The sequence below is a fragment of the Hyaena hyaena genome, unplaced genomic scaffold (assembly GCF_003009895.1).
Source record: "Hyaena hyaena isolate Hyena2069 unplaced genomic scaffold, ASM300989v1 scaffold_254, whole genome shotgun sequence".
NCBI classification, from domain to species: domain Eukaryota; kingdom Metazoa; phylum Chordata; class Mammalia; order Carnivora; family Hyaenidae; genus Hyaena; species Hyaena hyaena.
The window spans coordinates 642,986-670,922 of record NW_024080890.1 but is presented as its reverse complement, the minus strand read 5'-3'; the positions used below and the strand labels follow the sequence as shown (position 1 = coordinate 670,922).

General features: G+C 63.2%; 1 protein-coding gene across 1 annotated transcript; it reads left to right on the top strand.

The window, feature by feature from the left end:
* Positions 1-386: 386 nt before the first annotated feature.
* Positions 387-27,937, top strand: PDXK (pyridoxal kinase). The gene is made up of 11 exons (XM_039245425.1): positions 387-548; positions 12,116-12,170; positions 16,369-16,473; positions 17,674-17,757; positions 18,768-18,814; positions 19,593-19,678; positions 20,198-20,243; positions 22,497-22,608; positions 23,626-23,762; positions 25,140-25,206; positions 25,426-27,937. Exons 1-11 carry the CDS (start codon positions 462-464, stop codon positions 25,536-25,538), a joined length of 939 nt encoding a protein of 312 aa, XP_039101356.1. The 5' UTR covers positions 387-461; the 3' UTR covers positions 25,539-27,937.

The window sequence follows — 27,937 nt, the reverse complement described above, 5'->3', positions numbered from 1 at the left end:
CAGTGGCCGGAAGGGTGGCCCCGGGCGTGCCCCCACCCGCCCCCCGCCTGCCCGCACTGTCGCACGCGCTCGGGTCAGAAGCGGGGCCCGCGGACCTCGTGCACGGAAGGGGCGACGCGGCAGCGCCCTCGCCGGCCGGCCCGGAAAGCGCCACCCCGCGTCCCGCACGGTGGCCGCGCCCGCCCACGCGCCGGGAGCCGGCGTGACGCCGCCACCGGGGCCCCAGCGGGGCGCGGCTCCGGCCGTCTGGGTCCCCGGCGCGTGGGCGGGCGCGGTGGGCGGGGCCGCGCGAAGCCCCGCCCCCGCCCGCTTGGGCCCCGCGGTGCCCGCCGCGCTGAGGTCACAGGGAGGCGGCCTGGCGCCCGAGCCGAGCGCCTGCGCCGAGCGGAGCCCCGCGGAGCCCGGCGAGCGGCGCACACGCTGACGCCCGCCCGGCCCCGCGCCGCCGCGGCAGGCCCGGCATGGAGGGGGAGTGCCGGGTGCTCTCCATCCAGAGCCACGTCGTCCGCGGCTACGTGGGCAACCGGGCGGCCACGTTCCCGCTGCAGGTACGCGCCGCCCGCCGGTGCGGCTTACGTAACCGGCCGGGGGTCCCCGCGCCCGCGTGCGGGCTCTGTGACCTTGGCCCGGCCGCCGGGCCCGCGCCCTGCGGGGAACGGGGCCCGGGGTGGGGGGAGGCCTGCGCTGGGCGCGCGCCCGCCGAGGACGGGGCCCGGCGTGCAGGCTGTGGCGCCCTCGCCACCCGCGCCCCTGCCTGCTGCGCGCGGCCGGGGACCCCCCCCGGAGGCGGGGGAAGGCGGCGCGGGGCGTCCGGACCCTGCCCGGGGCGGGGGGGGGGGACGGAAGGCAGGTGTTCGCGCGCTCACCTGCCGAGGGGAGGGGCGAGCTCGCGGACCCTGGCTTCTGGCGGCCGGGGTGCGGCCCGCCTTGCGGCTGGCTCTTGGCGAGGTGGTGGCCAGGGAGGCGGGCGGGGCGAGAAGGCCTGCCTGCAGGTGCTGGTTGTGCAGAATAGCCCGGGGACCCACTCAGGCCCGTACCCTGGCTTTAGAAGCTGGTTTTCAAGTGTTGCAGCCTGCACTTAATGACAGACCTTCCCCGCTTGTCTTTGACGGGGTCTCACGGGCCAGGCACCCACTGCTTCCTATTGCAGCCCCAAGGTTACAGCTGGGTGGCTCTTGGAGGTGCGGGAGGAGGCCTGGGTGGCCTAGACTTTCACGCCCAGGCAGCACTGGGTGATGGACACTTCCTTCCCTTGTCTGCCCGGCAGGAGGGCTGGGTGGTCATGGCAAGGTCGTGGCTCCCCTGGACGCGCCCCCCCTACCCCGACTCCCACAAGAAGCAGGTACTGTCGGTCAGTGGATTGCCTGCCCCCAGCTCTGTGGGGGAGGGAAGCTGGTTACGCGTAGGTGGATCAGGTGGGCAGGGGGCTGGGGCGCTCTGTGCTTGGGGAGGGAGGTGCGGGGCACACCTCGAAGGCAGAACCAGGCAGGGCTCAAGAACAGCCTCAGCCTGCGGTCCCAGGAGGGACGCCCCTTCTCTGCCAGGCAGCGGTGGGAGCTGTGCCCTTGGCAGAGGCGTGTGGCCCTGTGGCCTCCTTGTGCCCTGTGCCTGGTCCCTCCTCCGTGTCTGTCCACACTCCTTCCTCCCTGCACTGGGCACCCATCCCCTCCTCAGCTCACCTGGGTCCTGCAGTGATGCCCTGCGTTCCCTCCAGGCGCATGCTCTCCACTTCCACACCGGGGACTCTAGGGAGGGGGCTCCTCCAGACCCCCCCGGGGGAGGTGGCTCGGAAGGTCAGAGCTGTGATTCTGACCTGGGCCTCCGCCAGTGCCCAGCCTCCTTACCTGTGTGCTGGGGGTGGGGGCTCTGCCTCCCATCTGACTCATGCCGGCACTTCCTTCTCGGGCTGTGAGGCCCAGAGGAGCCTGGGTGGGTATCTCTGAAGTGTTAGGTTCCTGAACTCGAAGAGGCCACCTTCCACACCGAGCTCAGTTCCTTTGGCTGTGGAACAGTCGCGATGCCTGCTTCCCGGGTGGTTTTAGGGGAGACCGGTGTGTCTTAGAGGCTGCTGGATGAGGTGGGCCGGCACCGCCCGGGGCTGCTGTGTTCCACCCACCGCGCAGGAAGACCAGAGCAGGGCCAGGCGGCCTGGAAAGGTGCCTGGGGCGTCTCGTGTGGGCTGGGGCCTCAGGTACCTGCCTGTGTGTGGTTTTGGGGCCTTAATTACTTCTCCCTAATTACAGAAATAAGACGTACTCTCGGGATGGAGAGAGGGCTGAGGAGGGGAGAAAACCAGGGGTGGTGATCCCCCAGACATGTTGTGCCCCAAGCTGGACCCCAAACGGGGAATATCCGTGTGTTTTCAGGCAGCCATAACAAAGTACTGTGGACCAGGCGGTGTAGATGGTAGTTAGCTCTCTCTTGATTCTGGAAGTCCAAGATCAAGGTGTCAGCAAGGCTGTGTCCTCCTGAAACATCTGTCTCTCTGTGGCACATAGATGGCTGTCTTCACTTGGTTCCTCTGTGCGCGTCTGTGTCCTGATCTCTGCTCATAAGGACACCAGTCAGATTGTACCAGCGCCACACTACTGACCTCATTTTACCTTAGTTACCTCTGGAAAGATCCCGTCTCTAAATACAGTCACTTTCTGAGGTGCTGGGGGCCAGGGTTTCAGCAGAGGAATTTGGGGAACACAATTCAGCCCACAACAACAAATTCCGGAAATTTCTTCATTCTTTGGGCACTCTCCATAACAACTTAATGCTTCCTCGACGAGAGTCTAGACTCCTTACCAGTCTGCAAATGCTTGCCAAGGCCGGGCTGCTTCGCTCTGGTGGGATCGATCTGGAAATCCCGCAGGGCGCTCCACAGGGTCCCAGGCTGGCATTCCACTACCCACCTGCCTGCTCCCCACATCTGCGCCCTGCTGGAGCAGGGAGGGGTGGGCGGCCTGAGGACCGACCTCAGGACCAGCCCTGGTGCCGGCCGGGTGGGGTTGGACAGAGCCCAGGATAGCCGTGAGTCGCACACTTGCAGATTCCAGCAGCGGCCCGCAGCGCCCCGAGCTGTGCTTAGACAGGGGTAGAGTCTCGACCCGGCCGACGCCGTACAGCTGGAGTCCGGCACCGGTTCACAGGGCGCCTGGCTGTGCTCGCAGGAAGAGAACTCGCACAGGGTGGCAGCAGGCGGGCTCTGGCTGGGCTCCACGGACTTGCAAAGACTGGAGAAGCCCCGGTGGGGACTGACACAGTGTCCCTTTGTCCTGGACTTCTGGCTCAGGGGCTGGGCCCTGCCTGCTGAGCCTCTCCAAGCCTCAGGAGCAGATTGGCAGTCAGATGATGCCCGCTCCCAGGGGCACCGTCTAGACGGAGTGCGGCCCGCGGTGCTGGCACGGTGAGAGCCTGTTCCTGGGGAGCTCCCGCCGCTGCAGGGTGAGGGTGGCATGAGTCTGCGAGTCACGGGCGTCAGGGGCCGTGGCTCCCAACCTGCTTTTTGCACACCGCTTGCAGGCAGCCCACGAGCAGCCGCCTTCTCCAGGCAGAGGAAAGTGTCGTACGGAAGGGAAGGAGGCAGAACCTTGATCGTGGAGATTTGTTTTCAGACCCGAGTCCAAAGTATGTTTCAGTGACCAGCACAGGAGGGAAGAGCTGGGGCTCGTGGACTCCGTGACCCCATCCGTGGAGGGAGGGCTGCCAGGTCAAGGTCACACAGGCCAGGATGCGTCTGGGCTGCCGCCCTGTGTGGGGCTGGGCCTTCCCGCTGCTCTGACCTTCTGTCCTAGGGTCAGGAAAGACCAGGGAAGGATGTGGCGAGGGGAGATGAGGTGCAGCCTGTCGCCGGCCACCTCCACCCCACACGCTGCTGGGGTCTCCTTCTCTTGGAAGCTGGAAACTTAAATTCTCCCGGGCCGGGAAGTCCAGTCCCTTCCAGCCCCGTGGCGTCCCTGTGTGCTCGTCCGTTCTGCGGCGACTCCATACTTGCGTGTCCCCCAGGGGGAGGGGAGACCCTGGGACCCCCAGGCAGCCCGCTCCCGTGCCCCTGTGGTGAAGGCCCAGCAGGCCCCAAGGCGGAGGGTGGTGCGGGCTCGTCCTGGGGTCTCTCTCCCTCTCGCTTGGAACCACAGAGATTCACTCTCTTGCCGTGCCGGGGCCCAGAAGCCGAAGTCAGGGTGTCGGCCAGGGGCCACGTGCCCTCTGAAGGGTCCCTGGGAGGAGCTTGCCTCAGACTCATGTGACCTCTGTCCTGGGAGGCCGGTGTCCCTGGAGGGTCACAGCGGAGAGGTGCAGCCCTGAAGGGTCCTGGTGGCAGGGAAACACGAAATTCCTGAATTCTGGCAGCTTTGAGAATCTGACTTGGGCCATCGCTCAGAACCCTTTTATTTTATTTTATTTTATTTTATTTTACTTTACTTTACTTTGTTTTATTTATTTCTGAGAGAGAGAGACAGCATGAGCAGGGGAGGGCCAGAGAGAGAGAGAGGGAGACACAGAATCAGAAACAGGCTCCACGCTCTGAGCTGTCAGCACAGAGCCTGATGTGGGGCTTGAACCCACGAACTGAGATCATGACCTGAGCTGAAGTCCAACGCTCAACTGACTGAGCCACCCAGGCGCCCCTCTCAGAACCCATTTATACAGCACGTCTCTGCTCAGCCAGGGAGGCAGGGCCCTAGGGGGTCCTGGGGAGCTGGCCGCACGCGGGGCCCGCTGCAGAACCCGGCCTCGTTCCCGGACTCTCCGGGCCCATGGGTGCAGAAGCAGACCCGAGACCTAAGATATCTATGGCGGCCGGTGGACATTCCATGTTTTTGTACAGGGCACATTTGCCGCAGTGGCCTGTGGCTCGGGCATCCCTCAGGAGGGGGCTGGTGGGCAGTGGGATGTGCTGCGAGGCCCCTGGCCCAGAACGTGGGTGGAGACCCCTACCTGCCGAGTGACGCTGGCTATGGCAGCTGGGCCAGAGGGCTGGCGGGGCCCCCTGCTGGGCTGCGGGGCCCCAGGTGTGGCAGGATCCCCTAGAGATGCGTGACAGGGGGCCGGGTGGAGAGGTTGTTTCTTTCCAGCCTCGCGCCTTTAAGAACCCCTGGAGCCTCAAGGTGGCCTTCTCAGAGGAAGTGCTTTACTTTTTCCTTAGCCGTCCAGGGATAGAAAGGGCCCTTCCACACATAACTGCATTTGGAAGGTACCAGAAGAATGTCCCCCTGCCCTTTAAAAGACATGGCTTTTGCCTTAACATCTCTCCTGGGGACATAGGTTGGCGACCAGCACCAGAGAGCTGGCCCCAGACAGTGCCCGTCCCTCCTGCCCACTGTGCACTCCGGGTTTGGCACTCTTCCCAGGCTCCTCTGCACTTTCCCTCGTGCTCCGGGATGCACACCTCTGCTCCCTCTGCTCCCTCCCTCCCTCCACGTGTGGTGTTCTGTTTCCTGTTCTGTTCCTTGCCGGCAGTGTGACCGGGGCGTGGTCAGTCCTGGGACAGGTGTTGCTTTGGCTCCTTCCCAGGAATGTCCAGAATTGCTTGATTTCTTGATTTCCCAACTTTCTTTTTTGGTTTGGGACTGGGGTTTCTGTTGTTCCTTTTTTTTTTTTTTTACTTTTTTAAATGTTTGTTTAGAGAGACAGAGAGAGAAAGTGAGCAGGGGAGGGGCAGAGAGAGGAAGACAGAATCATAAGCAAGCTCTGTCTGTACCCGATGCAGGGCTTGAACCCACGAACTGCGAGATCAAGACCTGAGCCAAAAGCAAGAGTCCCACGCTTAACTGACTGAGCCCCCCAGACGCCCCTTTAAAAAAATTTTTTTAACGTGTGTTTATTTTTAAGAGAGAGAAAGAGAGCGTGCGAGGACAGGAGGGGCAGAGAGGGAGGGGGAGACACAGAATCCGAAGCAGCTGCAGGCTTTGTGAGCTGTCAGCAGCGAGCCCAACACCAGGCTCGAACTCACAAACCGTGAGATCATGAACTGAGCCAAAGTCGGATGCTTAACTGACTGAGCCCCCCCCTCCCCCCGCGATCCTCTGTGCCTGTCATGGAGAAAGCAAGAGCTCACATGGTCCCATTCTCTGACCTTTTCCTCGCTGCGTGCGTGCTTGCATGCATGCGTATGTGGGTGTTGTGTGTCATAGCCGTGCTCTGAGCAGGGCCCTGTCCCCTGTTGAAGTGCTCCTCACCGGGGCCTGGGGTGGGACTGTGCTCTCCGGAAGTGCAAGGGTGCGTCCGTGAGCAGGGGGCTCATGGAACTTGGGGGCCGTTGGCTCTGTGGCTCACGGGCTTGGTCACCCCCTGCCCAGGCCTGCGTGGAGCTTTTGAAATCGAACCGGCCGGTTCTGCTTGTAGAGTGTTCTGGAAGAGTGACACAGAAGAACAAAACAAACGGAGTTTCTCAGGGAGAGAGGAAGCAGGCGTGGGGCCCCAGGCCACATGGTCGAACCCTGTGGCGGGCCGAGGGGGCAGCGCCCTGTTCCCCGTGTATGCCCAGGTGCTGCTGGGGGCTTGGTGTGAGACCCCCTTCTCCCCGGACTCTCCAGCGCAGCCTAGTCCCCTGGCAGGACCCCCCCCCCCCGGCCCCCAGCTAGTTCATGGGCCGTTTGCCCCGCCATTGAGCACTTCAAGCCTGGAAGTTGGGGAGTGGGCTGTGCCGGGGGCAGGGCCAGGGTCTCAGGGCCCAGGCGGTGACGGCTGAGGCAGGGGCGCACACATGGGCCAAGGTGGGCTTGAGTTGAAGGCGGGCTGCAGGCTGCCGTGGGGGCGTGGGGCCGTTTCCAGCAGAAGTTCCTGTTGGAGGTCAGGGAACAGGGGACGGTGTGGAGCTGACCGGTCACAGGTAGTGGGCAGGACGCTGGGCACCGCGCCCCGAGCATGCCAGCAGTCACGTCAGGCTCTGGCGTCCTCTCTTTCCTAATCCTGATTTCCTGCAGAAGCAAGCCAGAATGAGGGTTCTTAAAGACCGTGACCCCTCCCTGCCCAGCACGAACCTCTCCTGCAGAGGAGCCCGGGGCGGGGGGAGGAGGGGTGGAGCTGCGCTGGAAACTTCCAGAACTTCCCCTCTTCTACTGTTCTGAGCTCACATCCTAGCGAGGGCGGACTGCCCGCCGTGCTGCTGAGCTAATGGCCGTGTCTTGCTGGCTGTCAGCAGAGTGGGTTGATGATTGCATCAGTGAGGGGGATCTGGCCTCGGAGAACATGCCATGCATGCGTCACCCGCCCAAGGCCCCTCCTCCCTCCATCGGGAAAGGCCACAGGTCTACGTGGGGCGGAAGACGGCAGCCGTGGGGGTCGGACCACCGAGCTGGAGTACGTGCCAGCGTCCCCGCCGTCGTCACTCGCTCTTGGCCGGACAGCTGGACCGGGCGTTTGAAGGCCCCCTCCCCCACAGTCCCCGCAGCTGTCCTGTGCACCACCCCTCCCCCACCCCGCACGCCGAGCCCACCCAGAGGCCTGAGAAGCTGGAGCCATTTCCAAGCGGCCTCTCCCGCCCCGGCTCTTCCTCCCGGCAGGGAACGTGGTGGGGTGCTTCCTGCACGCCCTGTGCACGTCTGCACCCCCATCCGCTGGCGGGTCGAGGGGCTGCTCCCACCGGCTGCGTGTCCAGCGCTGGGACCTGTCAGGAGAGCCTGTGGTTTGGGCTGCGAGCCCGTGGGTCCCTGGAACCCGGCACCCTTGTTGCCCCCTTGGCTTGTTGTGCTTCCGTGGCCGTGGAGCAGCCGGTTTTCCTTGGCAGCCGCGTGGACGCGCAGGGGCTCGCTGGGCAGAGGGAGGGGTGCGCTCTGTCGTGGGACTCCTTGGCCAAGGCTCCCGGCTTTCTCTGAAATGGGAGCGCATTTGCCAGTGGACCCCGGGGCCGGGGCTTGGGCCGCGCCAGCCTTCGTTCAGGGTGCAGGGGGTGGTGGGCGCGTCCTAGGGGCTCGCGGTTGGCGGGGGGTTCCCAGGGCCCCGAAACCCCACCGAGTCCCGGTGCTGCAGCAGAGGCCAAGAAGACAAGGTTCTCAGCAAGGTCTCGATAGTCTGCACTCAGGACAGCTGCTCACAAGCATAGAGGTTTCAGAGATTTTGGGGGGGTTCAGAAAGTGACCAGTAGCTCTGTGGCCGCAGCGTGGAATTGGTGGAGTGGTGGGACGCACAGCCTGGGGGTCCCGAGCTCATTCCGTGGGCAGGGGCAGGCCCCTGTGGGGTGGGGTTTCACGGGTCCATCTGGGGGTGGGGGTGAGGACCGCCGAACACGCCCGCACAGAGATGGAGGGTCCATGGAGGCGGGTGGCCACCCCGGCGGGACTGGGGGAGGGGCCCTGCCCCCGCGTGTGGCAGTGAGAGTGGGTGTAGCTGGTGGCGCCCCTTCTGCGCCGAGGCCCTTCTTCAGCCGCCCTCCCCGGGCTGAACGTCTTCCCTCCCTCTCCTTCTTCTTAAAGCGCCTTCTGCATCTTTCACCGTGTGCTGCGGCTGTGCTGGTAGACGTTTAAAAGGCAACCCAGGTGTGGGGGAGGCCGAGTCCTGTGTGTGCGCCCGTTTCCGTGGTGACTGCACACTCGCAGCGTGGGCAGAAGCGGCACGCACCACGGCCTCCATTGTGTGGGATTTCGCCAGAGCCGTCGCTGGCAGTGAGATGTAGGGGCGTCACGGGGGGGTGAGGACAGGCTAGCCGGTGGACTCGTTTTCCACGCGTAAGCGAGTTCAGTAACCGCGTCAACGGCTCCTTGTGAATCAGTCCCGCACGGCACGCGCCGAGTCCTCCCTCGCGGAGCGTGGCCCTCCCTTCCGCGGCTCAGCCCAGACACCTGCTTCTAACGCACGCACGCCTGTAACGAGTGGACTCAGCTGGGAAGTGTCCCTTGGGCCACAGACGGTCATCGTGGGAGAGCCACCCCCTCCCGGGAGCCTCCGACACTCGGGTGCGGTTGTGCGGGGTGAGCGAGGGCTCCGGGGTTCACCGCGGAACCAGAGGACCGCCACCCAGGGGAAGAGCCAGACCGCCAGGACTGCCCTGGAAGTTAGCCCCATGTGGGCTCGTGTCCGCGCGGCACAAGGGTCCTTTCCCACGGAACGTGACTTGTGCGCAGCCTGTGAAGGGCCGGGAATGTGGACGTGCGTGTGCCGCACACCGAGCGGGAGGTGAGCCTGGTTGGGAGGAACCCGGCTGCCCACGACGTGTGTCCGGGACGCTCTACAGGGTCCTGGACCGAGGATCGGTCTGTGTCCGGCTCCCTTGGGCGGAGGGGGGCGAGGCGAGATGGTCCCGCCGGGTCCGGTCCAGAAATGGGGACCAGAGCAGTTATTTCCACAAAGAGTTCGTTAGGTATTACCCAGGTACCCTTGTCCCCCGCTTTCCGGAAGTTCACACCAGCCACTTTCACGCAAGACTTTCGTTCGTGCCTGTTTGGGCTGATGGAGACCATCACTGTACTAATGCAGGTCCTCGCAGAGCAGAGCAGCGTGAACTTCTGGGGAGCAGGGGGTGCACCCGCCTTCTGCTGCTGTTTTGTCTTAGGCAAGGTTGGTGTGCAAGCAGGGAAAGCGCGGGTCGGAGCTGCGCCCTAAGGAGGCACCTGCAGGGCCCCCAGGGCACCTGCCTCAGCAGGTAGCTGGGAGGGGTACTGGGTGCCTAGGGGGCGTGGGGGCAGGGGCTCTGCGCCCCAGGAGGGGGGCATGGAGGGCGTTAGCGCAGAGCCTCCTCAGTGCCCCCTGGCTGGGGGGTGGGCCGCACCTGCGCAGTGGAGCGCCTGTGGCCGTGCATGCCCTGCGCACAGCACGTGCACTGAGAAATCAGCCACGTCGGCTGCTGGCTTGGAAGGCGGGCGGCCCGCTGCCGAGCTGGCCCTCATTCAGGAGCACGAAATAGAGACTTCATCCTCGGATCGGTTTGCCAGCTTCAAAGGACTAATTATCTATACATCCAGAGGCAATGGAGTGCGATATTTTGGCACTGTTTTCCAGATTTGTGTCATGGTCGCTTCAAATCTGTTTCTTTAGCCTTGATTAGAATTCTAAGGGACTTGAGGCCTCGCAAGTGGAATCTGGGAAGAGGAGGCCGTGCATCTGGCAGGCAGATTTGCAAGGGCCCGTTTTCACAGTTTGGTTTAATAACACTGGCGATTTTTATTTTATTTCTCGAAGTTTGGATAACACCCACTTAATGATTCTGGAGAGACTTGTCAGATGCCAGTCGTGAGTGTGTATAGCACAGTGAACCACAGTGGGGAGCCCATCCGTGGGCCACGGCCAGTGTGGGAGTGCCCACCCCCGCCCCCAGCTGCTGGAGGCAGCCACCCCTGACCGCCACACGTACCTCTGCCTGTCTCGGAGCGTGCAGGGGGGACTTGCGGGTGGTCAGTGGTGTTCGGGTGAGTAGGGGGAGGCTGGGGAGTCCCCGGAGCGCTCATCGCCCTCGGTCCCTGCCCTCTGTCTCCCTCACCCGCCCACCGCCCCTCCCCTTCCATGCCCCCATCCCTCCCACTGTGTCCTCCTCCGCCACATTCCACAGGGCGCTGGCCCGGCCCCTCCGCGGGAACTGAGTTCTAGTGTCCCCGTGCCCCGCGGAGGATCTGTTTCTCTGTCCCCAGAGTTTGTCGGAGTGTCTCACCCACTGGCCCCCCTTCCGTCCTTGTGGGCCAGGGTCATAAAAAGCACCTTTGTTCCTTCTCATTTTCCTGGGGCTGCGGAGGGGGAGGGTCCAGAGGTCAGTGGGACTCGGGGAGCCAGACGTGCTGCGGTCTGTCGAGTGCTAGTAGCCTGCCTGCCCTGGCACCACACCCGCTCCAGGCACCCCGCCCCCCGCCCCAGGCACCCCGCGGTCTTGGCACTTCTGCAGGTGCCTCCTGGCGTCCCACTGCGTGTGTGTGGCTCGTGTGGCTGGGGTCCGCAGATGGCCTCAGCTAAGGATGTGAACTGAGACCTGGCGGGGGGGGGGTGGGGGGACGGAGGGAAGACGCACGCCTACTGGGGTGGCTGGGGGCCGGGCCTGGGGTCTGGAGCAGGGCACCGGCGGGACAGACACCGGGACAAACGGGGTGGGTGCGTCCCATCAACAGATACCCAAGGGGTCATGCCCTGTCCCCACATGTGTCAAAGAACGGGGTCACGGGGTCAGGCCCCCCTGGAGGCTGGCCATCACAGAGGGCAGCAGTGACTGGCCCACCGTGTGCCACGGCACATGAGAATGTGGCCCATGGCCCGGAGGGCTCTGCAGTGTTCTGTTGCCCGCGTGCATCGCACCTGCCTGTTACACGTGGGAAAACGGGAAAACTGAGCCGAAGGAAAGGTCGGCCTGGGATTTGCCAGCCCACAGGCAAACAGCTGTCCGCGCTGGCTTGTGTAGACGTGTGGGCTGTTTGATTTCATTTGTAATTTCTTTTTAATGTTTATTTATTTTGGAAGAGTGAGCGAATGAGTGGGTACAGGGGGGAGAGAGACGGGGAGAGAGATTCCCAACAGGCTCTGCGCTGTCCGCACAGAGCCTGACTCGGTGCTCCGTCCCATGAACAGTGAGATCATGAACCAAAATCAAGAGTCCGACACTTAACCAACTGAGCCACCCAGGCGCCCCTGCACTATTTTGGATATAAGTTTTCTTCCCCTTCGTTGAGAGAGGAGCTCCTGTTCTTTATAAACGTGGCCCCTGACTCGGTGGCACCTGGAACTCGTCTGCGGTCACCTGCTTTCTGTGCTGCACCCCCAGGGGCCACACGGGCCCAGGCCGGGTGCCCCCTTGCAGCCAGTGGGTAGGGGCTGATGCTGCTGGGGAAGGGCCAGCCGGCTGTGCCGTCCAGGGGGGAGCCCCTTGGCCTTCCCTCCCCAGAGGGGCTGGGGCGTCAAACCTCGTCTGGGAGACAAAGACGGCCTCACAGCTCTCTTTCAGCGTCTGAACAGACGGACGCCTCGCTGTCTTGCACTTTCAAGCATTTTTGCTTGGCAGGATTTCCAGAAGGGAGTTCCTGCGGTGGGGGTGGGGGAGGGCAGCGGCTCAGAGGCGCGGGTCTCCGGGCTGCTCGCGGCCACATGCTTCCAGACGAAGCCCCCACCAGACGCGCACGGCACCGAAGTGGGGGTGTTAGCCCCACTCGAGGGGCGCCCCCGGCCGCCCCTGGGGTCCCGGCTCTCTCACACCTGGTCCTTCTCTGTCTTGCAGGTTTTGGGATTTGAGATTGACGCGTTGAACTCCGTCCAGTTTTCAAACCACACAGGTAAGGCGTTGGCCTCCGTGGTTGCCGCAGAGCAGGGTGCGGGCACGCGACGTGGCCTCGAGAAATCTGGGGGCCCCACCCCTCATCTGATGAGCTGGAGCCGGAGGGTTGGAGGGTCCTGGTGTGGACACCGTTAGAACGCAGCCCGGCTGCGGGAAGCTGGGACCCGGGCCGGGTTGGTGTAGCCTCTCAGCCCCTGGGTCTCCCCTGAAACGAGGATGGGATCCTAGCTGTGCCGTCTTCTGAGTGGCGGGACACCGAGGGCCGTGAGCACAGCCCCGTGTGTGCAAGCTGCTCGTGGACACGTAGGCGGATCCTGATTTTCTCCGTTACAAACCCGCGCCTCGGGAGCCCCCGTGCCCTCCGTGTCAGCACAAAGGGGACCCCAAGGACTTCTGTACGGAGGCCTTGAAGCAGAATCGCCAATGCAAAGGCACGGGAGGGTCACGGCCCTCAGAAAGGCTTCCCGAGCCGGCTCCCCACAGCCCCCTGCTCCACGGCCCTGGCGGGGGGCCCTGCCCTGTGACCCCACGGTGCCGGAGCAGCCGGCAAACGAGGCCACTCGCTTCCTGGAAACATCCCACCGTCAACTCTTCTGAAGTTACCCTGAACCCGGACGGAAGCTGCGGAGTACAGAATGTCCCAGAAGCACCCGGCAGCGAGCCGGCAGGGAGCGCGGGCGGCGCCTGCAGCTCCGCCCGCGCCCTGAGGGAAGATCGCCTGTAGTTCTGGCATGGTTTTTCTTGGAAGGGATGGGGTTTCATGAGTCATAAATCAAGGGAGGAATGGTGTTCGGGATCTGGAAGAGAAGCCTGCGGTCCGCACTGACAGCCCGTGCCTGGTTTTGCTTTGCCCAGTGTCCACGCTCCTGTGGTTTGGAGACGCCTCAGTGGACTCCGTGAACTTCCCTGGATCCCACGTGCTTTATTGGCCGTTTTAACCACCTTCCTTTCTGTTTGTCTAAGTCAAGGAGCCAAGCTGACTTGGACGCCGCACGCTGGAATTCAGTTCCTCGCTGCACCTGGCGTTGGGACATGCGCAGCGTGCGTTCAGCCTCACACCTGGCTCAGAAGCTGCTACTGCCCTTGGCCCAGACCCCGGCTGAGGGGAGGGGGTTCTGGGGCCGAAGCGGCCGGTGGCCGCTTTCGGGGCTCCCGTAAAGGTCTTCAGGTGCCGGGGGACTGGCCGTCCTGAGGGGTCCAAGCCTGCGAGGGGCGCGTGGAGGCCCGACCCCAGAGTGCTTGGAGCCCCCGCTGCTGCGGGCGCGGTCGGGGCCAGGAGAGGGATGCGGGCTTCACCCTGGGGCTCCTGGAAGGGCCCCCGCCGCACCTCCAGATGCGTGAGGGGAGGGGAGGGGACCCCCCTGGGGCCGTTTGTGCAGCCTGATTGGAATCTCATGGGTTCAGTCCTGGGCTTTGCACCCAGAAGTACTTGGGGTGTTTTTTGTTTTTACTTCTTTTTGAAGTGGGTTTTTTTTGTGTGTTTTTTTTTTTTTTTTTTTTAGCGAGAGCATGTGAGTGAGTGGGGGAGGGGCAGAGAGAGAATCCCACGCAGGCTCCACCTTCACCTCGGAGCCCAGTGCACAGCTTGATCCCATCTACCCTGGGATCGTGACCTGAGCCAAAATCAAAATCAAAATCATTGGACACTTAACCGACTGAGCTACCCAGGTGCCCCTGGAAAGTTCTCCTTTTGTTAATAACGACCCTACTCCGATATTTATGTGCTGTAGAATTAAGTCACCTGTTTGAGCGTATCACTCAGTGGTTTCAAGTGCACTCCCTGGGGTTTTCACTGCTCCAGCGCGAGCCGTACGAGTACCCGCCTGTCCCTCACCCCTGACCCTCCTCCCAGCCGCTGACCGCTATCCCTCTTTCTTCCGTCTGTGGCTGTGTCCGCCTTGGAGGCTTCCTCCACGCAGAATCCTGGGACAGGTGACCGCCAGCGACTGGCTTCTCTCTGAGCGCCGTGTTCTCTGGGCTCATCCGTGTGGCAGCCGGTGCCAGCGCTCCGCGCCTTCTGAGGCTGGAGGGCGCTGCCCGCCGTATGGATGCACCGCGTCTCGTGCATCCCTTTGTTGACGGACACGGTTTGTGAGTCGTGGCTGTCACAGAGATTGCGGCCTTGAGCAGCCGTTTGCACGTGTTTCTGGGACCACTTCTCCCGTCTCCCCAGACAGATGCACCCAGAGGCACAACTGCTCGATCTGAGAGTAACCCTGACCATGTGAACGGCTGCCAGCCTGGTTTCCACGGTGGCTGTGCCGTCTTGTCCCTGCCCACGGGCAGAAGGGCCCCCCCTTCTTCCGTGCTCATCGGCACGTGTCTAGCCATCCTGGTGGGTGTGATGCGGGATCTGTTAAAAACCGGAGTTCAGCCGAGTAAACTGGAAGACCTAACTGGTTTTGTTAAATGACTCATGAATCAGGTGGCATCCCATCTTGAAAGTGGAGGGGGCTCCGCTGAGCTGAAGGGAAAAAAGGGTTTTAAAGACAGAGGGAGCATTAATAAAAGAAGAAAGGGATTTAGCAGGGGATGCTTTGGGTTCAGGCAAGGTTGTCCGTCTGAGGGGACCGGAACGGGTCTGCCGGTCAGCTTCCCAGTAGTGACCAGGAGATTCCACGTTGACCGGCTAAAGGCTCCGCTCCAGGGTGGAAACTGCAGTCAGGTTCAGTATCAGGTCTTGCTCACTGACTTGGGGCCCTAGTGTGAGACACCCCATTTCAGGCCCGTTTCCCTTTAACAGAGCTCGTTATGGCTCGACTCAGAGCTGACTCTTCAGGTCGAGGCCACAGAGCCTCCGTCCTGGGTGAGCAGGACTCGCATCCCTTGCCCTGTTACCAGCCAGATGGTGAATAACGGAGGCTTTGCAGCTTCCGTGCCCTCGCAGCGTGAGAGCAGCGAGGGGCCGCGGGCCAAGGGGTGGCCCTATGCGGCTCACAAGTCTGCTCTTTTTGCCCTAACCACTTAAACATGCAAAAACATGCAAAAAACTGTGCTGATGTGTGCGGTGGGCCAGACACGGCCACGGGCCCTCGTCTGTGGACCCCCTGCTCCAGGTCTGTGCCTCTCGGGTTCGTGTGTAGATAGGAAGCTCCTGGGGCCTTGCTGATAGTGAGTGCCTGGCCCGCCCCCAAACACTCACCAGCTGGGCCTGGGCCTGAGAATCTGCGTTCCAGACGAGCCCCCAGGGCTGTGGCTGCTGCTAATGTCAGAGGCCCCACGGGGCATAGGAAGCATGAGGTGAATCACAGAAGGTGGGTGTGCTTTGTGGGATGGAGGCCTTGGGACATCAGGGGGTCAGGGGGTCATTCCTAGGGCTCAAGGATGGCTCAGGAGTAGCAGGGGCCCCAGGACCACCCCCGGATGTGCCAGTTCCCCGGGGGCCCTCCCAGGACTCGGCACGGAGAGCTACTGAGGCCCAGGGAAAAGGCGCGGGGAGAAGCCGGGCACCAGGCGCACACTCCGGGGCCACCAGGACGAGGGTGTGCCGGTGGGGCCCCGGCCCCGGCCCGCGCGGGCAGGGCTCGTCCTCCGTGGCGGGACGGTCCCTTAGGAGGCCTGCAGTCTGCGTGCCCACGTGCCCAGAGCAAGCACTTCAGCCGGGGTGCCTGCAGGAGCCGAAAACCCGGGGCAGAGCCTGCCCCTAATTCGCGTTTGGCTCTCTGCCCCACCTTGACCTGAGGCTGCCCTTGGTGGCCTGGCGGCCTCCGTCTCATGGGGCCGAGTTGGCAGGATGTGACGCGGCCTGCCGATCAGGTGCCCAGGGAGCAGCGATGGGGCCGCTCGGCCTGGAGGGGGGGATGGGCCCCCTTGAGGGGGGCCCTCCTCAACAGGGGAGGCTGGAGGGGCCACCCACCGTGACCTGGGACGGGGTCTCCCCGGGGAGAAGGTGCACAGCTCTGCATCCTCGCGATGCGGGCGTGCGGGCCGGTGTGCAGGGCCGACCGGCCTCGCTGCGCTGGGCTGACTCCCAGGGGACCGGCGGTGGGAGGGGCCCCGCGGCCAGTGGTGGCACGGGAGGCGGCGGTGTCTGCAGGGGGCTTTGAGGCAGACGGTGTCGGAGGGCCCACCGAAGCACGGCGCCGTCGAGGGCGAGGGAGCGAGCGTCCGGGCCGCAGTGGGCCGTGGGGGGGGGGGGGCTGTGTTTCACACGCGTGCCCTGGTGTTAAGGCTCCGGCCACCCTGCCCTCCCCCAGGCTACCCGCACTGGAAAGGCCAAGTGCTGAACTCAGATGAACTCCAGGAGCTGTACGAAGGCCTGAAGCTGAACAGCGTGAATAAGTATGACTACGTGCTCACGGGTGAGTGTCCGGGCAGCTGGGTGCCTCGCTCCCGCGGGGGGTGGGCATGGGGAGGGACCCCCACCCTGGGCCCTGCCTCCTTCTAGGAGGGAAGGGCTGTGCTGCCAAGAATTCGGTGGCGCCCTAGTAACGGCCGCGCCCTGCTAGCGTGACCTGGGGTGTCCTGGCCCCATGCTGCTCTCAGACAGGCCACATCGGGGTTCTGGGACCTGTGTGGGGTTGGGGGACACGCAGGGGCTTGAGAGTGAAAACACCCTGGCAACGTGCTGCATCAGTTCATTAGTCAACTTAATGGGAAAAGTATCTATTTGTATTTGTATATGTAGTTAGAAGTAAACGGACTTGTTATTGACAATGGAAATGGGGCGCCTGGGGGCTCAGTTGGTTGAGCTTCCGACTTTGGCTCAGGTCACGGTCTCACGGTTCGTGGGTTCAAGCCCCATGTCGGGCTCTGTGCTGACAGCTCGGAGCCTGGAGCTGCTTCGGATTCTGTGTCTCCCTCCCTCTCTGCTCTTCCCCTGCTTGTACTGTGTCTCTCTCAAAAATATCTAAGCATTAAAAAAAACTTTTTAAAGAAAATGGGAAAGACAAAAGAAAATATTCTTTGTACACCTATCACTCACGGCTTCTTCCATTCGTTCAAAACTTGACGGGGCGCCTGGCTGGCTCAGTTGGTTGAGCATCTGACTCTTAATTTCGGCTCAGGTCTTGATCTTACAGTTGGGGGGACTGAGACCCCCATGAAGAGCTCCATGCCGAGCGTGGGATTCTCTGTCTCTGCCCCCACCTCCACTCATGTGTGTATGCACTCTTTTAACAACAACAACAACAAAATACTCTAAAAAAAAATAAAATAAAATGACGCTTTGGGAAACGCCCAGTGTCCCTCAGGGACTGTGGATGTTGTTTTTGTTTTTTGTTTTTTAAGTTTATTTATTTTGAGAGAGAGCATGCGCTTGCTCGTGGGCAAGGGAGGGGCAGAAAGAAAGAGTCAATCCCAAGCAGGCTCTCTGCTCAGTGCAGAGCCCGAGGCGGGGCTTGATCGCACGACAGCAGGATCACGGCCTGAGCTGAGCTCGGGGGTGAGACACTTAGCCCCCCGGCGGCCCTGCAGCAGGGGGCGTTGATGGTGCTTTTTTTCCCTGGGCCGCGGTCTGGGTGGGAGCCTTCCGACAAGGTGGCTGCATCTCCCTGCCACAGGTTACACGAGGGACAAGTCCTTCCTGGCCTCCGTGGTGGACATCGTGCGGGAGCTGAAGCAGCAGAACTCCAGGCTGGTGTACGGTAGGCGCCGGGTTCTGCTGCGTGCCTGCTGGGCCGCCGCCTTCTCCGGTGGGGTTGGCCGGGGGCCCGGGGACGGGGGGCTTGGCCTCCTTCCTCCTGGACGCCCCTCCTTCACGGCCCGCCTCCCCTGGTCCTGGAAGCCGCAGAGCTCTGGGCAGGGATCAGAATGGCCTCACGGTGACCCTGGCAGAGGAACAGGTTATATACCTGCTGTCGTCAGCGTGCCCGTGTGGCCACCCTTGACCCCGGAGAGGGTGGACATGGATGTCCCGGGTGGGGCCTGGCCAGGGAGGGGTCAGGGTGGGGCCAGGGTGGACACCCGCCCGGAGCAGAGCTGAGGCGCACGCAAGGCCCGTCTGTCCTGCCCCCCGGGGCTGCAGCGCCAGCTCTCAGGGTGTCCCGCGAGCAGAGGCCCCGCCAGGCAAGACTCATGGGACACTGTGGTCGCCACCCCCCCCGGACTCATGCGCACGTGCAGGCCTCTGCAGGGCCACACGTGACCCTCCCTGCATCCAGGTGGGAGCCCCGGTGTCCTGCCGTGTGGGTCCCACCACTGCGAACGCTAGCGGGCTTGGGGCCCCAGCGGCCCTGGTGCGTTCTTGCTGCCTCCGCCGCGCAGACGGGGGCCTTCCCTGAGGGGCGTCTCCCAGGCAGCCACGCCGGTCCCCGGCCTCCGCCGGCCTCACTGCAGGTCCCGCACGACATGTGGCTTTGCGCATGCCGCGGACCGCCACACGAAGGGAACGTGCCGGTGTGGTGGCGGGAGGGAATGGGGCCACTGTTCCAGCCACGCTCTCGAGAAAGGCGCTAACGATGGTCAGATAGGGAGTCAAGCAGAGCAGTCAGTCTCGGACCACAGCGTGGGGCGCGGGTAACCGGCGAGGGAAGGTAGAGGCCGTGCTTTCCCCGAGCGATCGGCCACACACGCGGAGTGTAACGGAGGTCAGCGGTAAGCTCTCTCCTCTTGGGAGGCGTGACTTTTGCTAACAGACGCCCTTTGTGTCCCACAGTATGCGACCCGGTGATGGGGGACAAGTGGAACGGCGAGGGCTCTATGGTTAGTGACCTCGTGCGCGCTGGTCCTGACGCGGGGCACTGACCGCCCACACGCCTGCCCTGGGGTGGACGCCAGCCTGGAAGCGGGTCGGCGGACGAGCTTTTCTGTAAAGGGCCTGAGAGCGGACGTTTGGGGACGCACGTCCCTCTTCGTCACAAAGCAGCCCCCGCTAGCTCGGTCGGTGGAGCCTGTGACTCTTGACCTTGGGGTTGTGGGTTCAAGGCTCACACGGGGTGTAGAGCTTACTTAAAAATAAAGTCTTTAAGGAAAATAAATAGCTGCAAACAGGCACGGCCGCCTTCTAATAAACTTCCCCACAGACGCTGAAGTCTGAATTTCCTGTAGTCTCCATGTGTCCCGAATGTTGCTTGTCTTTCCTTTTCCCCCGTAACCGTGTCAGAGCAGACAGGCCGTAGCTTTCTGCCCCTGACGTGGTGCAGGGCGGGTGGTCAGTCTGCTGGTGGGAGTCCCCCCGGGGCCAGCAGGGGAGCTTGGCAGGTGGGGCATGGAGGGCGCCTGGGACCCTGCCCTGGGACCCCGGTGTTGGGAGCCGTTTCTGAGCTCATAGGTTGAGAAAGAACTCCCTGTGGGGTGAAGGAGCCGGCCTCCAGCACCCCGGAGTCCCCAGGCGAGCCCGCGCAGGCCCAGCCGCAGGGCGCAGCGTCTCGTGCCTGCGGCGGGGCTCTGGGCCCCGAGCCTGGACCGCGCCGCTCTGAGCAAGCTCTCGGGTCTCCTTCCCTCCGCCGTGCGCGTCAGCCTGTGCCCTGTCGCCCTCTAGTACGTTCCGGAGGACCTCCTTCCAGTCTACAGAGAGAAGGTTGTGCCGGTGGCAGACATCATAACCCCCAACCAATTCGAGGCTGAGTAAGTAATTCGAAAGCACGGAAGGTTTCAGACGCCCCCCACCCCCCTGGGGAGGGCTGTTCCAGCGCCGGTCAGACCCCCCTCCCAAGGTACTGCTTCAGGTGGGGGGGCTGGCCCGATGCTCTGGCCCAACGACGATGGCGGGTGTTATTTCCCCCTGACCCCTGTGCCCGTGATGACCCCCGGCCGTCCTCCTGGGCAGCATGGGCCTTCGGGGACGGAAAGGGGAGGAGCTTAGGGCACAGGTGGGTGACACCAGCTGTGGGAGGGGGGTCCCACGCCACCTGACGCAGGCGGCCACCTGGAGCTCTGACACCTTCTGTGGCCACTGAGTGGGGCTGTGTCTTGCTGTCCCTTGCCGCTGTTAAATTTTACCCCCGACTGGCCCTTGGGTGCATCGCGGGGCCAGCAGACACTGAGTGGGTTCCTGTGGGGATGGGGGGCTCGCCGGAGCTCTGGGGATGATTCCAGCAGGCCCCAGAGGAGCAAGGGCTCACCCGTGCCTCCCCCGTCTTCCAGGTTACTCAGTGGCAGAAAGATCCACAGTCAAGAAGAAGCGCTAGCGGTAAGGAGACCTTCCGAGGCCTGGTGTGGGACAGGTGCAGCGCTCATGGGGGGAGGGGAGGTGGGCCCCCCAGGTGGCCAGCACCCTGCCCAAGCCTGAAGGATGTGCTGCAAGTTCTGTCTTAGCCTCTGGGCAGGGCACCGGCAGCTTGATGCTGGCCTGGGTCGCTCAGCCCCCCGCCCACTCTGCATCAGGCAGCTGCCCTGCTTGAGCTTCCTGGGGCGTCTGTAGCAAGTCCCGCAGACAGGCGGCCGAGAACAACACAAGAATGTTCTGTCTGGTCCTGGGGCCAGAAAGCCAAGATCGAGGTGTCGGTGGGACCGTTCCTGGCCCAAAACCGAAGGGACGAAGCCGGTGCTTGCCGGCCTCCCAGCTTCTGGCCACTGCTGGCGCCCCTGGGTTTGTAGAGCCGTCGCCAGCCTCTGCTGTTTGCAGGGGGCCTCCGTGGCACACGGTGTGTCCCGCGTCCTCACCTTCTCTCTGAGGACGCCAGGCTAGGACCCGGGTCCACGCAGCAACCTCATCCTAACTCGCTTGAATCTGTGCAGACCGTGTTTTCTCACGAGGAAACAGGAAACACTCTGAGGTTCTGGGCTTAGGGTTCCAGCATCTGTCTCTGGGCGCACAGTTCAGCCCACAGCGGTGGCAGCATTTAGTGAGTGCTTGCTGTGTGCCAGATACCATGAGTCCAGCTTGCCGAGTGCAGCACTCACACACACCCATGACCTGTGTGTGTGCTGGAGAGGCTGGCCCCCGCGGGCGCCAGGGGCAGCCTTCCAGAGGTGCGCACCACCGCCCCGGCCCACAGTCAGAGAAGCAGGGACCAGAAACCACCAGTTGGGTTCTGCCCAACACCAGTGGGGGGGGGGTGTGTGCACGTTTGTGGGGTGGTGTGCGTGTCTGGGCACACGTGTGCACGTGTCTGTGTGCGTGCATACACGAAGAGGTTTATGGGCCAGGAGTCAGCTCGCACCTTGGGGGGCTGGCTGGGCGCATCTGGAAGCCGTGGGCCTCGCCGACGGGGTGGCAGGAAGTGAGACAGGCGAGGGTTCCTCTTCAAAGCTCTTCAACTTCCCTGTGGGACTAGTCACCCGCCTGTCATTTGGCCACAGAGGGAATCCTGGGCCACGTGCCCCAGCAGTGTCCGCACCCCGTCCGTGGCAGGGCCTCATCAGACACGTGCGCTCTTGTCATCATCCAGGAAACAAATCCGAGCGCCAGGTCTGGTTCCGGCCACACCTGGGCCCGAGGGCTGCGGGCCTCTTTCCCCAGTGTGCAGAGGGATGAGGGTGCCCCCCTCTCTGCTCTCAGGGTCTGGCTCCGAGCTGGCACAGCATCTGGGGACTCAGAGTCAGGTGGCGCTGGGCAGGAGAGCAGTGGGGCCGGGGTCACAGGTGACCCTCCTCTGCTGTGCGCCCGTGTGCCCCGAGGACTGTGGGAGATTCCTGGTGTGTGCCTGGGTGGTGCCCTGAGCAGGGTGGGGGCCAGGTGGGAGGCACGCCCCACGTGTGGGGCAGGGACACATCTCCCATGGCCTGCACCGGACTGTGGAGTGGAGGGCGCCTGCCTGCACGGTCACACGCCCGGCTCTGAGGCCCCTGTGCGAGGAGGGAAGGAAAAGCCACTTACAGAGAGCTTGTCCCTTGTCACATGACCCTGTGGCCTGTCTGCACTGCAGCCACAGGCCCTAGGCTGACAGGGGCCGGGGTGTAGCCACATGCTGCGGCACAGGGGAGGCTTCTCTGGGCCGGGGAGCCCAACTCAGGGACCCCCCTGCCCAGGACCAGACACTCAGGGCTCCCCACAGTGAGCCACGTGGGTGGGAATCCCCACAGAGGCCAGCCCCCTGCATTCCGGGTTCGGGCACCCCTCTCTGGTGTAGCTGGCGCTCTCCTGAGCCCCAGCTCTGCCCGGTGGGTGTTTTAGCCCCACGCATGTATTGTGGGAGGACAGGGAGCCTCCGGCCGCCGGCCTGTCTGGACACACTGCAGGAGAGCTTCGCTGAGTGAAGGAGCGAGCAAGCGGCTTCCCCGCGACCTGGCAGTCTGATGGTGGGCGTGGGTTGACTGCCCCGGGGCCAGCTGAGACAGGAAGGCAGTCTGGGGCCTGGTTGGCATCTTCCTCTGGAACGTGGGTCCAGGACGAGAGTGGGGTCCGGCGGATGTGTGAGCAGGCGGGCGTCGTGCCGGCCGGGCCTGAAGGCTTGGGCGCAGGTGGCCGGGCCGCGGCCGACACAGTCCTGTGCTCCGGCAGGTGATGGACGTGCTGCACGCCATGGGCCCCGACACGGTGGTCATCACCAGCTCCGACCTGCCCTCCCCGAGGGGCAGCGACTACCTGATCGCGCTGGGGAGCCAGAGGATCCGTAAGTCCTGCGCCTGCCCCCCCCCCCCCCCCCGCCCACCTTCCGCCGCGGGTGCCCTGAGGCCTCCCTGGCTTTGGCTTCAGTGCGGGGGATATCAGGCCTCGCACAGCAGCAGGTGCTCGGTGTCCTGAACTCCTGTCACGCCCTAAACACCCTGAGAACAAACCTGAGAGAGGTTTCTGTGCGTCGGTGCGGGGCCCTCCCCACGGTCACCGAGCAGCCAGCCCGCCGTGCCCACGGCGCACCAGCGGTTCCCGGAGAGCGTCTGTCTTCCGGGCTCGGGTCACGTGGACGGCCCGCCTAGAGCCCTGGGCTCAGAGCCAGGCGTCCACACCCTCTCCTCCCACAGAGCTGGGCGTCCCTGTGGGGCCTACCTGTCAGCTGTAGACTCGTGTAAACACACCTGGGTTGGTGTGTTCTCTGGGGGAATGAAATGACACAGGAGGCCGGGTCACAGCCACTGCCCCAGAGAGCATGGAGCTCTCTTACCACTCCCTCTGTCTTCAGGAGAGCGTGCCCCGGTGCACACACCCATGCACATCCCCGTGCACACCCATCACTCCTGTGCATGTCCCTGTGCAGACCACGTATGCCCTCGTACACACACCCATGTGCCCTTGTGCATGCACGCCCGTTTACCCATGCATGCTCTGGGCACAGCCATGCATACACCCATGTACCCCTGTGTGTGCCCATGCATCCGTGTCCATGTGCACACCCATGCACGTGTCCCCTTTGCAGTAACCTCACGGTCCCCGCGGCTGTAGGTGCCCTTGTTACTGCCCCAGGCCGGGGCGCCCTCTGCACCGTCACGCGCGCTGGTCCCTCACGCCCGGCCGGGGGCTCTGGTACCTACCCCCTCCCTGGTGACGGGGCCGCCATCGGTTCTGGCCACCGAGCCCCTCCCTGCCGCCGTGCAGGGGAGGGGCGGGGAGGAGAGCGGGCCAGTTCCCAGCCTGAGGGGCTGGCGTCTCCTGGCCCGGGGCCCCGGAGCCCGTCAGCAGTGCTCTCCTGCAGGGAAGCCCGACGGCTCCGTGGTGACGGAGCGCATCCGCATGGAGACACACAAGGTGGACGCAGTCTTCGTGGGCACCGGCGACCTCTTCGCCGCCATGCTCCTGGCTTGGACACACAAGCACCCCAACAATCTCAAGGTGAGCAGGACACGCCCCCTCCCTGCTGCAGTCGGGGTCGATCTGGGTTCCTCAGGGGCTCAAACAGGCCACTCGTGCACCACACGCTGGAGTCGCCTGCTGGGCCCGGGCAGCCCTGAGCCACAGGAGGGCGGGGGCCCGGGGGCCTCACCGCAGCCTCAGCGGGTCCGGAATGAGGAGCGTCTCCCGCGAGAGCAGCACAGTGAAATTTGTGCTAAGATGTCATCGCCCCGGTGAGTCGAGAGACTCAGAGGCGGGGGCCCCTTGGAGGGATGAGGGGCAGGGCTGTGAAGTGAGACTGGCAGAGAAGCTCAGCTCGTGAGGCAGTCTGTGTGTCCATCCGCGTGTCCGTCCATCCCTCCCCGACCCCTGCTTTGTGTGCACACGTCTACTAAACGCGTTCATGCAGAGATAAAGCCATTCTGTGCGGCCTCTGCTGGATGAGCGGATCCCTTGCTACCGATTCTGTGAACGGGGGTGTGCGGTGGCCCCGCATGGCCTGTGGTTAAGCTCAGGAGTGACACGTACTTGGTGGCGGTCAAGGCTTGGCTGCTGTCTCTAGAACGTGCGTGGGAAGGGCAGCCGTGCAGGGCGGTTAGCGAGGGGCCACGCCCCCGTCTGCACTGGGTCCGCTCAGAAGGAGCTCCAGGTCGGCATCTGGAAGTGGATGTGCCAGGGCCCTGGGGTTGGGCACAGTCCCCGTCCCCTCAGTGAGCGCGTCGGAGATGCAGGGCTGCACCAGAGCCCTGTTCCTCTTGCCTACAAGGCCCAGGGGCAAGCGCTGGGCTGTGTGTCCATGCCCGTCCCTCCTCCACCCAGGGACCAGGGGGGTCTCAGACCTGTGTGTCCTTGCCTGTCCCCACACACACCCAGGGACCAGGGGGAGCCCAGAGCTGCTTCTGCAGTTGGTGGCCATGGGAGCCTTGCCAGGTACAGGGCACCTTGGCCATCTGGTGCACAGTGGACACCTTGCTGCTGGGCCGCCTGAGGCCAAACCCAGGTTCAGCACTCACTTCCCCAGCTCCTGCTAAGCCCCGAGTCCTTGACTTTGAGGTGCCGGTAAGCAACGACTTTGGCCAATTCTGGGATAGGAACGGTTTTCGATGAAGAGTCTAGTTCATCGTAGAAACACTTATTAAGCACCTACTGCATGGCAGACAGTACTGACGTGTCCTAGAGCCCAGCCCTCCCCCAGAGCACACGGCTAATCCTAGTACCCAGGCATCTGTCCAGCTCTCTGGGCTTGGTTGTTGGGGAGCGTGTGATGGTGAAGCCAGCGCCCTGGTGACTCGGGGTAGAGACGGGGTTTGGGTGCGGGGAGAATCCCGTCCAGGCCGTGGCCACACGGACCACGTGTGTGTGTCTCCCGCCCTGCAGGTGGCCTGTGAGAAGACCTTGTCGGCCATGCACCATGTTCTGCAGCGGACCATCACGTGTGCCAAAGGTACCTCCGAGCAGGGCCCTCGAGGGGAGGGGGAGGGGGCCGCACCTGCCAGGCACCAGGGCCGACAGCGGGGTCCCGAGGCTCCCTCCGCCTCTGCTAGCCTGCGAGCTCGTGCCCCCCGTGAGGCCCTGGCACAGAGGACTCACGCGAGGGAAGGGGGCAGGAAACGGGTGGTTTCTGCTCTGTCCCTGTCCCTGTCCCCGACTCTCTGTCTTGTAGCCCAGGCAGGGGGAGGACTGAAGCCCAGCCCGGCGCAGCTGGAGCTGCGGATGGTCCAGAGCAAGAAGGACATCGAGAACCCGGAGATCGTGGTCCGGGCCGCGGTGCTGTGAGGGCCCGCGTGCCACCCCCTAACGCACAGCGTGTCGGTGCGTCTGTCGTCCCTGTGAAAACGTAGCGTCTGCCTTAGAGCCGTGACTGAAACTTGGTATTTTTTTCCTTCGTGAGTGTCCAGCATCTACCGGTCTTAATTGTGAAAATGTGCTGGTCGTGCTTTTTAAAAATCACAAAGCAATCACAGAAATCTGTAATTCCGGGAACCCGGCTCCCCGTCCCCCAGGGCGCCAGCTCCGTGGGCCCCCGGTCCACGGGCGTGTCCCATCCGAGCGGGCGAGAGCCGGGGAGCCCTGGGGTGTGTGCGCCCCTGAGAAAGGGTCGGGTCTTAGCCATCTGCGTCTGGGAGAATTTTGCCAAATGTCTCTGTTGTCCTGCGACCCGCTCTTCTGTTCGTGCTTGAGACGTCTTGTGTCTTGTCACCTGGCCGTGGGGGGGTCGCCGGGATTGCATCACTGCAGGAACAGGGCGATGCCAGCCGGCCCAGACATGCCCTAGGGATGAGCAAGGGCTTGTGAGGCTGGAACAGCTCAGCCCGTTGTGTTCCTTCCGGAACCTTCACCTGGTCCAGGGCACAGGGGGTTAAGTCTGTGTTTGCCACCCGTGGCTGGGGGCAGATCTTGTGCCACGTGGTCGTGCAGAGGCAGGTAGAGGGCAGTGGGCACCATTGGCATATTTAACCCCACGTGGGGACCAGTTACCCTGTGCGCTCACCCCTCCCCACTCGGTCCTGCCCTCCACGCCCGCCCGAAGCCCGTGTGCACGAGGCCCCCAGAAAGACGGCTGCAGCTCCTGCCCCTCCTCCGAGGAGAGAGTGTTGGCACATCGGGGGAGGGGCAGAGGCAGAGGGCCTGGCCAGTGGCTCTCAGATGCCCTGGGCGAGGGCCGCAGCACAGGCTAGACACCAGGCGGGTCATGTGCTGCCAGGGCGACCTCTGTGGCCCCCCTTAATTTTGAGGACCCCCAGGTGTGGCTGCAAGTAGGGGTGCCCAACTCCCCTCCTGCCCTGGGGAGAACAGAAGTTCTCATCTCCCAGGAGCCCATTGCCCGGAGGGAGACAGAGTCTGCAGCGTAGGGGGAAACGAGCAGACGCCCCACAGGGACCCCCCAACCCCGTCCCACTGGCGGGTCCTCTCCTGCAACCCGCACTCCTCTGTGGCCGGAACAGTGTCCCCAGACCCACTGCCACCTCCTAGGTAGGGTGGTGGTCAGTCCATTGCAGACTCCTCGAAACAAAGAAATACCAACGTCCGTGCTGTCTGTCTGTCCACGTCCTGAGTGTCCAGTCTCGAGCGCTAGTGCCCGGCTGCCCATGCACGGGCTCGGTGGTTCGCGGCTCCCCACAGCGGCCGCGGGCTGGGGGTCTGTCATCCCCTGTCGCATTTCCTGGTTCTGAGAACTAGCCTCCACTGCGCAGAGCCCGGCCCGGCCCTCCCTGACCCAGGAGGAAGGGGAGCCCGTAGCCGGCTGCCTCCCCAGCAGGGTGAGCGTGGGGACCAGGGCTGCACCCGTCACTGCCAAACAGAGCTGGGGAGATGGCCACACTTCTTTGTAAACACGGAGAGCAAGCACTCGGCAGGGAAGGAGCCTAAGCGATCTCTCTGCGATGAGATGGGGGGCTCACGTGAGGGTACGGTGCAGGGCGGAGGGGCCGGCTGTGCGCACCATGGCCTTGGAAACACTGCGAACGCTGCTCCTCTGCTCTCTGAGTTTTCTTTCAGGGGCTCAGCCTTTGTCTTACACATGATGCTTTTATCCCCCCCCCCCCCATACTGTACATAGGACGATAGTTATTCCACTGTGAACTTCCTGTCAAACCGTGAACTTTCTGGCTGGATCCTGGATGTTCTCATGTGTCTCCTCTGACTGTGAAGCCCCGACCGCTGGGGGGTAGGGGGGGACTTGAGCCCTCTGCCCCCAGCAGTGGGACCTCTGCGTCCCGAGAGCCCCTACAGGGTGCGGGGCTCCTGTAGAAACCTCGCCAGCTTCCCCCGGCAAAGCTGCGCGGGCCACGTGCTGCTGCTGAGCCCAGCGCCGTGTAGGGCTCGGTCCCCCATCGTGGACACGCAGGCCCTGGCTTGTCTGTGCTTAGAATTTCCCATCCAGAGGTCAGTCGTGGTCACTAGCAGTGTTTTTTGGTTTTTTATTTTTTTTTTTTACACAGGTTGGGTCCAAATTAGAATAAATCTTTGTCTTTACTTTCCATAGTTTAGTCACACGCAAAGTAATAATTATATATTTTAAAATGAGAAATGTATCGGTCCTAAGTCGCCTGCTTATCACCAGAGTACAGATTTCAATACAGTTTTTCAAAGCTTCTGTAGACCTTAAGAATGAATTACAAACTACTCTTTTTTTAAAGCCATTTTCGCATCCTCGCCAAGTCTTGCAGAGGTAA

Coding starts and splice junctions, on each gene's coding strand:
- PDXK (XM_039245425.1), top strand. CDS start 462: ATGGAGGGGGAGTGCCGGGTGCTCTCCATCCAGAGCCACGTCGTCCGC. Junction 17,758..18,767: donor GAACTCCAGGCTGGTGTACG/GTAGGCGCCGGG, acceptor TGTGTCCCACAG/TATGCGACCCGGTGATGGGG. Junction 25,207..25,425: donor GACCATCACGTGTGCCAAAG/GTACCTCCGAGC, acceptor TCTGTCTTGTAG/CCCAGGCAGGGGGAGGACTG.